The sequence below is a fragment of the Octopus sinensis genome, unplaced genomic scaffold, assembly GCF_006345805.1.
Source record: "Octopus sinensis unplaced genomic scaffold, ASM634580v1 Contig17708, whole genome shotgun sequence".
In the NCBI taxonomy this organism is placed as follows: Eukaryota; Metazoa; Mollusca; class Cephalopoda; order Octopoda; family Octopodidae; genus Octopus; species Octopus sinensis.
Window position 1 is genome coordinate 30,001 of NW_021835254.1, and position 10,000 is coordinate 40,000.

The 10,000-nt window shown below is 37.1% G+C and overlaps 1 protein-coding gene across 1 annotated transcript in view; it reads right to left on the bottom strand.

Annotated features, from left to right (window-relative positions):
- The window catches only part of LOC118761821 (SCY1-like protein 2), a gene marked incomplete at its 3' end in the record, with an annotated part of 51,229 nt that overhangs the window by 29,863 nt on the left and 11,366 nt on the right, over nt 1–10,000 (bottom strand). Inside the window, exon 4 of the mRNA XM_036499980.1 lies at nt 936–1,068. Coding sequence (XP_036355873.1) covers nt 936–1,068 — 133 coding nt within the window. The remainder of the gene's footprint in view (nt 1–935; nt 1,069–10,000) is intronic.

Genomic DNA, 10,000 nt, shown 5'->3' on the forward strand with positions numbered 1-10,000 from the left:
ATATATGTAGATATATACATAAACATTCACAAATATACATATTCGCACATATGTATATATGTATACATACACGCACATACATATATACACACATACACAGATATGTATATATATGTATGTACGATCATATACCTAAGTATTTTCATATATATGTATTCTTATAAAGTTGCAGTAGAGTCTGTTCGAACGGACAGCCATGTTAAAGTGGATACGAATATTACTTATCTGTAAAACTACTGTGTTGATCTCTTAAGAAGATTTTAGAACTAGTATTTTGCTTGTTATATATATATATATATACATAACCCAGCCGAAATTGCAAATATAATCTGGAACTCGACTGAGGAAAGAAAGCATCGAATTCACAAAAACCCCAAAAGACGAAGACAGGTGGTGTAAAAACAAACAGATGTATTAGTTTAATGCTCGGGTAGTGAAAAAGTCTTTAACGTTTCGAGCCTATGCTCTTCTACAGAAAGGAACACAGAAAGAAACAAAGAGAGAATATATATATATATATATATATATATATACACATGATATATATATGTATATAATATATATAACATAAAATACACATATATATAATATATAATATACATACATACATACATATAAGCGCTCACACACACTAGAAAGACACTTCTAAAACGTTTAATGACATTCTGATAAAGAATTTACAACGTTTGAAAAAAATGTTCTTTATACTTTGTAAGACTGTATCAAGTTAATCTCACAAAGACTTTAAAATATGTATATATACATACATATACATACACTCAGACAAACACACACACACACACACACCACACACACACACACACACACACACACACACATAAACATGTGCTTGTAAGCGCACGTATTTGTGTTGGCTGATGTAGATGCTTGAAAACTTCATAAATGGAAGATAAGAAAAAGGAGGAGTACTTTACCGACGATACTCATGACCACCTCAGCGTCCTGACAAGAGATCTCGGTGAGGAAAGGTAGGACTTCGTCTAGAATAATCATCTTGTCTAGACTGTCCAGCAATTTCTTGATACAGGTCAGCGCGTTGATCTTCATCTGAAAATAGTGGAAAAGATAAATGGTGAGAGATAGAGGAGCAGAGTTAGCGATAAAGAGAATGAGATAGATAGAGAGTTATAGAGAGAGAGAGAGAAAGAGAAAGAATGAGAGAAAGAGGGAGAGTGAAACAGATAGATTGAATGATTAGAGAGAAAGGAAGACGGAGAGACCAAAATTGGAGAGTGTTGTGATGTATATATATATATATATATATATATATATATTATATATATATATATATATATACAAAATAAGAAATGGAGATTTTGTTGAAATCTATTCCTCCATTTTCTTATTTTGTATTATGAATTTGAGGTAAAACATTTTACCTTCGCCCATATAATACAATAAATGAATTAATTGCATTGCAATTCTTAGCATTTATGTATTAGCCTTTCTGGGTACTTCACTGGCAGTATATTGGATAAATGATATCCCATAGTGGGTTACACTCACAACCTCTATCTCACTTTGTATATATATATATGGTAAATGAAAGAGGGAAGATGGAATATAAGAAAATTTTTATTATTAATCATGACAATTGTTTCGACACACCCAGCTTAGATCCCTCATGGATGGGACACTTAACAACTGCTTCAGGAGCATCCGGCGGTGCAGATGTGTTTCATCGGGTGATAAATAGATACTCGTTGAATTAACAGTTCCGCAATGTATGTTCTCATTCCGTAGAAAGAAAAGCAGTAAAATGCAAGAAATATCTTCATTTATCTAGAAGATCAAAAATAAAATCACAGATGCTAAAAAGAAACGAACACGCAGTACAGTGAGAAAAGTATTAAAAAATAACCGTTAACAGATATGGGCGTATAAACATCTGCATCGCCGGATGCTCCTGAACCAGCCGTTACGTGTCCCACCCGTGAGGGATCGATGCTGGATGTGTCGAAACAATTGTCGTGATTAATAATAAAAATTCTAGTATCTTCCGTCTTTCATTTATCATATAAATAACGTCCCTCAAGTATCACCGGATACCTGCAGCTAGTCATTAAAAAAAAATCTGGAAAAACCAGATTTGTTGCGGCCGATGGGTTCCACAGGGTCAAAATCGCTTTTGGCCCTTCCCAATCGACCGCCGGCGATACCCTTACATTTAAGAGCCTGGGCCCGCCATCCCCCAGTCCCCGTCGGATGGTATCTTCAATCCAACCCGCCTCGAAGCCTGGGGGTAACCAACATACCCAGGCTCTTATTAATTTCCTTCCGCAGTACGACGTGGGGAATAGAATTTCGTTGCCCTCCAAGGGCTGGCTCGCGAAATTGCGAGCCTCCTCCGGTGTGTCAAACAGTAACCATACGGTTGCATGCTTGACACCGCGGGATATGTATTTCAGAGAGGACAAATAGTTTTTCAGTTCTTTTTCCACAGTTGGTTTTGGGATGCCTGTGATGGTATCAAGAACTTTAGAGTAAGTTCTAACCACTACCATCCTCACTTCCATATCTTTTAAGCACTGCTTGGGTGGGATAATTTCCCACTCCAAGACAGGGTTCTTCTTTTTAAGTTCCTTCTCTGCTATGTCCAAAAAAAAAAAAAACAGTTCAAAAGCAGTTCATAAAAACAGTCCACCAAAAAATAAAAACCGAATAAAAATAAAATAAAAACAAAATAAAAGAGGAGAAAAAGAAACTGAAATTAAAATAATGAGAAAAAGAATGAACTGAAATTTAGAAAGAAAGAAAAAAATGGAAGAAGGGAAAAAATAAAAAAAGAAAACCTCACAAATAGAACAGACAGGGAATCCTTTTGTATAATACTCCAATAGGTAAATCCAATAGTCAGGGTTCTTCTCAATAGTACTCCAGTTAGGTAAACTCCACAGGGTACCACTTTTTCTAGCGAAATACGCCCAGCAGAATGTACAGGTTATTTGGCGAAAGAACGCCGCATTGAATTTGACTCCAAAGAAGTTTTCAAAAAATTCTCAGTCCACCGTTATGGCGACGAGACCACAATAGTTTTGTTCGCTGGAGCGAGCTACAACTGTAGTCATACTTCAATTTTCAGTATTTCACGGCGAACGACGTGACTTTCAATCAGCATGAAAAAAACGCGAAATCTTCTGTAGTGAGGTAAGCAAGCTACTTACCACACAGCCACTCCTGTTAAGTTTCTATTCATATTTATTATGGAATTCTCCCTCCGATAAACAATAAACTTTCTATTTGTTTATTTAAGCAACGTTTTAACATCAATAACTTTAAATAAACAGAAGAGTTATATATTAAAAATATAATTATCATTTATATATTTTTACACGTTTTATTACAGTTTCTAGATTAAGTAAGACCCTGATACTTAATTATATACATATATATTATTGTTGTATGTTATAGGCGAAAGGTTGTCTTAGACATAAATGAGTGTGGATTGATATTATTTGAGATATCTTTATATATAAAACTTAAGTTGTGTGTGTGAGAGTCTGTCTACACCGATTTAGATTCCTAACTATTCCCACATTTTGCGGTGCAGTTTAACCAAAAGCGGGTATCTTATAGTCGTGATTTATATCGAGCCCTTCTGGGTATTAGCGCGCGTCTACGATGAGTCTACGATTTAAAAAAAAAATTTACCATCATTTTTTCGTTTTTTTAATGCATTTTTTACTCGGTTTTATATAAGGGAAGTAACTCTCTAAAAATGCTTAGTTATTTTCCTTACAAACCCGAGCAACGCCAAGCGATACTGCTAGTATAGAAATATATTTCGATAGTTGTTGATTCTACTTACTGATTTTGTCTGTTATAATTTTGTTGTTTTTAAATTTTTAATCTAATTGATATATAGTTGAATGGCTGACGTATACGCTCAAAATATGTAGGCATTTGAATTAATTATTTTACAATCCAGAAATTCTTACACACGGAATTTCGTATTTCTACACACCAATTACCCTGCTGAGGCTTATATATAAGGGAATTGAATTGTTTATATATAAAAAAAATGTATATAAGTCGAAACAATTTGTTGGCTTTTTTGTTTTTTTAAATAATTGTCAGCACGAAGTTTTGTCAGTGAACAGGTCGCGGTTTCAAAGCGACGAAAATATTTTGACTATGTTGAAGTGAATCTAACGGTTTTTGTGTGTTTCTTAAATGGCTTATAAACACCTTCCACGCTGCAATGTTTTTCGTTCCGGCACACGATCTCAGATCAAGTCACTTGCTATGCAAGTACAACTCTGTTTATGTTATATTGTATTATATTCACAGTATATTATGTTATATTATAATATAAATAAATTATTGGATCGTCATTTGTATCTCTCTATTTAATTCACTGTTTATATACATAGGCGCAGGAGTGGCTGTGTGGTAAGTAGCTTGTTTACCAACCACATGGTTCCGGGTTCAGTCCCACTGCGTGGCACCTTGGGCAAGTGTCTTCTACTATAGCCTCGGGCCGACCAAAGCCTTGTGAGTGGATTTGGTAGACGGAAACTGAAAGAAGCCCGTCGTATATATGTATATATATATATGCGTGTGTGTATTTGTGTGTCTGTGTTTGTCCCCCTAGCATTGCTTGACAACCGATGCTGGTGTGTTTACGTCCCCGTTACTTAGCGGTTCGGCAAAAGAGACCAATAGAATAAGTACTGGGCTTACAAAAAGAATAAGTCCCGGAGTTGAGTTGCTCGATTAAATGGTGGTGCTCCAGCATGGCCGCGGTCAAATGACCAAAACAAGTAAAAGAGTTAAAGAGTATAGTAATGTTTATATGCCAACATAACGTGGCAGTCCTGTAAAGGACGATGTTACTGTTGTTTTAGCCATAGGAAAACATCTTTTCCAGCTGGCTAATGACACACAGTCTGTGTCCATATATAGCATTTGCAAGGAGGTCATCGTTTCCATCTCTAGCCTTACGTGATATTCACAGACCTAGATTTCTTAATGTTAAACGTCCTCAGTGTGAAACAATCACCAGCTAGTGGCGAAAGCGATCTCCACTTGAAAATACTTTATATTCTTTATGCAACACACAATCGCCGATCCCGTATCGAGAAAAGCAACATGTTTTAAATCTCTGAGCGAGAGAAATACAGTAAAAGTACTGGTTAGTAATGTTTATATGCCAACATAACGTGGTAGTCTTGTAAAGGACGATGTCACTGTTTATATATATATATATATATATATATATATATATATATATATATATTCATAACTATATGCATACATATACCTATATATATGGATATATATATTTATATATTCTAATATTCGCTTAGGTGTGCGATACTAATAACTGAACACACACATGCAGATTACACATTCCGGCTGGTTTCCCGACTGTGAATATTATCCAACTATTTCTTCATCTAAATCAAGCCCAGCCTGACATTATACATTACCACAAAAAGGCATATTGCAAGGCAGTAGCTTGTTAGCAATTCTCTTTGTTCTCGAGGTTGGCCGGTGGAGTAGAGGAGGGGGAAAATTTTAACCATATCAATGACCCAATGTCTGCGTAATGCTGGATCTCTCGACCCAATAATCCACAGATACTGGAAAATAATGAACTGTCAGCCTACAGGCATATCACTCTCAATAAGTTTACGGTAAGTGCATGAGGCATCAAGCTGACAGAATCTTTAGCACGCCCGTCAAAATGCTTAGCTGCATTTACGTTCGTCTTTAAGTCGACTTTGCATTTTATCCTTTTGCAGTCAACGAAATAAGTATCAGTTGAGTAATAAGGTCGATGTAATCGACTATAACCCTCCTTCAAAATATTTCAGGCCTTCTGCTTATAGGAGAAAGGATCATTATTAAGATGGTGGGCTGGCAAAATCGTTAGCATGCTCGTCCACTTTACGCTCTTGAGTTCAAATTCCGCTGAGTTCGACTTTTGCCTTTTCTCTTTCTGGAGACGATAAAATAAATAACAGTTGAACACTAGGATCTATGTAATCGATAAATCCTCTCCTCCAAAATTTCAGGTTCCCCTCCCCAATAGAAAGAATGCCTTCACAGTACATGTCCTGACACAAGTGATTTTTCTGAATTGGGTTACTGCAATCTATATTTGTGTACTAAGGTGACCATTAGCTTTGTGTTAAGAAAAATATCGTAATATCTTAACAATGTTTCAAGCCGAATACATAGGGAAATGGCGTTCGTCTCCGTTTTGAATGAAAACATGAAAATTCTCGGGAATTCACAAAAAACGTCCCGTAAAGAAAACAAGAAATCAAAAGGCATTTTAATTTTTTTACGAGACTGTTTTTGTGAATTTCCGAGAATTTTCGTGTTTCCAACCAAAATGGAGACGAACACTATTTCCTCATGTAGTCAGCTTGAAAAATTGTTAAGATATTAAGATATTTTTCTTAACGGGAAACTAATGGTAGCCTTAATACACAAATAAAGAAATTTTATCCACTACTGCAGTGTTGAGCAATCATTCTCATCGTTCGACATTTACGTCTATCTATCTATCTATCTATCTATCTATCTATCTATCTATCTATCTATCTATCTATCTATCTATCTATCTATCTATCTATCTATCTATCTGTCTGTCTGTCTGACTGTCTGTCTATGTCTCTCTTTTATTCACATATATATATAAGGATATCCAACCATCCATCCATCCCCTGACCTCTTCAGTACTACCACCCCACACCAGTAACCATTGCAATCCCTTATTTTCCTTCTTTTCTGGCTTTCTCTCTCCTTTCCTTTCAGCCAGTCTTCTTAGTGGTGGCGCAAAAGTTAGGTAAATGGGAACGTACTATTGTATTATATGTATATATATATATATATATATATATATATATAAATGTACATACTACATGTGTATATATACACACATACATATTATACATACATACACACACACAAAACGCATACACGGACACATTATATATACTTATATACATACTTATATATACATACACGTATAAACATGCACACACATACACGGATACATACACTTATTTAATCAGACATACATATACGCAGATACATACATACACGCATACACATATACATACGTATGCACACATGCGTGTGAGCGCACACTCACACATGTACAAACAGACAGGCAAACAACGAACATGTATGAAACACTATAAGTGCAAACGCGTGAATACAAAAATTACAAAATCGCAGTTTAAGAAATTTCCCCGAACGTTTTTGTGTGACATTTGCAACAATTTCTTTGTTGCTTCTGTTTCTATTAAATAAAGGAATATAAAGTTATGTTTTCTCATTTCTCCTTATTAAATCTACAGTTGCCATACAATCAAAATGGCGGCATTCTTGTAGGCGGCAGCGCGAAATTTCTCTTCGTCTCCGTTTCGTCTCCACTATATCTGTCCATATTTTTCCTCTTCATCAGTGATATTACTGCTTCTAGGTCTATCATCCTTTATACTATAACACAGTCTCTCTCTTAGCCTCTGTCTGACTATCTATCTATCTATCTATCTATCTATCTATCTACTATCTATCTATCTATCTATCTATCTATCTATCTATCTATCTGTCGGTCTGTCTATCTATCTATCCATCCATCCATCCATCCATCCATCCATCCATCTATCTATCTATCTATCTATCTATCTATCTATCTATCTACTTATCTACCTACCTATCACTCTCTCTCCCTCTCTCTCTCTCTCTCTCTCTCTCTCTATCTATCTATCTATCTATCTATCTGTCTGTCTGTCTGTGTTTGTCTGTCTGTCTTTCTCTCTCTGTTTCTCTCTCTCCCCTCTCTCTCATCTATATATGTCTCCTCGCTCTTACTCCCTCATCTCTCTCCCCCTCACCTTCTCTCTCCTTCTCTCTTTCTCCCCCCTCTCTCTCTCTCTATATATATATATATACACACACGCGCATGAAAGCGATTTGTTGGAAAATCCTGTTAGTCTACAATTAGGAAAGTACATGAGGATGAACAATATTATATAACTAGATTTATTCATTCATTTATTTATATTCAGCAGATGCCATCTTGTATGAACTCGTACACACACACACACACACCACACACACACACACACGTATATATATTTACGCCTACACAAACCCCACACAAAACCCCCCACATAACCCACGCACACACGCATACACAAATTCACATACACACACATACATATACATACACACAATATATGCATACACACACACACATACACATGCGCATACACATATATACACATACACACATACACGCACGCACACACATGCGCACACATACGCACGCACGTAAGCACACGAATCCACACATACCTAACACTCACAGCCCCACGCATACACGCATATACACCCACATGCGTACACACGCACACATACACGCACATACATATGTACACGCATGAAACAAGCGTGTACACACAACTACACGCACATACACATGCAAAAAACGCACTTATACCCCCTACACAACCCCTCGTTCACACACACATGCACATGCACACACACAAAATACACACGCACATACTCACACATATGCACACGCACATACACTCATACGCACAAACCTGTATATACACATGCACACACACAAAATACACACGCACATACTCACACATATGCACACGCACATACACTCATACGCACAAACCTGTATATACACATGCACACACACAAAATACACACGCACATACTCACACATATGCACACGCACATACACTCACACGCACAAACGTGTATATACACATGCACACACACACACACACACACCAAACGATAATAAAGGAAATCTACCGTGAGCAGCTTGAGCACCTTAAGTCAGCCGTAGAAGAAAAACGACCATCTTTGGTTTCAAGACGAAAGGTATTCTTCCATCAGGATAATGCTCGGCCACATACAGCGAGGATGACATTCTTAAGGCTGGAGCACCACCAAACCTCCATGTTGTGATAAAAATTGTCGGTTCTGCAATACCTATTTCTTTATTACCCACAAGGGGCTAAACACAGAGGGGACAAACAAGGACAGACATAAGTATTAAGTCGATTACATCGACCCCAGTGTGTAACTGGTACTTAACTTATCGACCCCGAAAGGATGAAAGGCAAAGTCGACCTCAGCAGAATTTGAACTCACAACGTAACGCAGACGAAATACCGCTTAGCATTTCGCCCGGCGTGCTAACGATTCTGCCAGCTCACCGCCTCTGCAATACCAGCTCGTCGGTTCTGCAATACCAGTGTGGAAGATGCCATCCACACCATCAGCAGTTGCTCCAAAATGTCTACGTGACACTACCCGCCATTGAGGCGTATTATAGTGAAAAAGTTGAGAGCTTGGCCAAAGAGAAAAGTATCTGTCTTCAGCCCTTTCAGCCTGGTCTACCACACAATCTCTTTCACTATGAGCACCAGACAAAGAAATAAGGCCTGCCCTATCCGGCCAAAGGAAGGTGGTGGGACTCAGGTGATAGCCCGATCTATCCTACACATGCTGGTTAGTACACCAACTCAAGAAATACTAGTGGAATGTTCCCATCAAAACTTCTGTCAAATGTAAACATAACAAGCCGGATATTGTTGCTTGGGACAGAGGGGCAAAGGTAGGTACCATCAGAGAGGTTACCTGCCCTGCAGATATAAATATCTCTTTGAAAATCAAAGAAAAGGAGGCTATCTATGGACAACTGCTTCGAAACCTCCAGCTTCTATATCCATATTATGGATTCATATTCATACCAATATTAATTGGAGCACTAGGTTTTGTTAGTAAACGCTTAAAGGAGAATCTAGATAAACTGGAATTTTAAGAAAGAGAAATTGCCCGGCTGATTCGTATATTACAAGTGCAATCTGTGAGTGGAACAGTAAGAATATGCAAGACTTTTCTCAAGTTCCAAATGTGAATTTGTCGCAAAATGTATAACCGATTCCTAAGACTTCATTTTTTTATGGGCATATATGGGTTAACTACATCC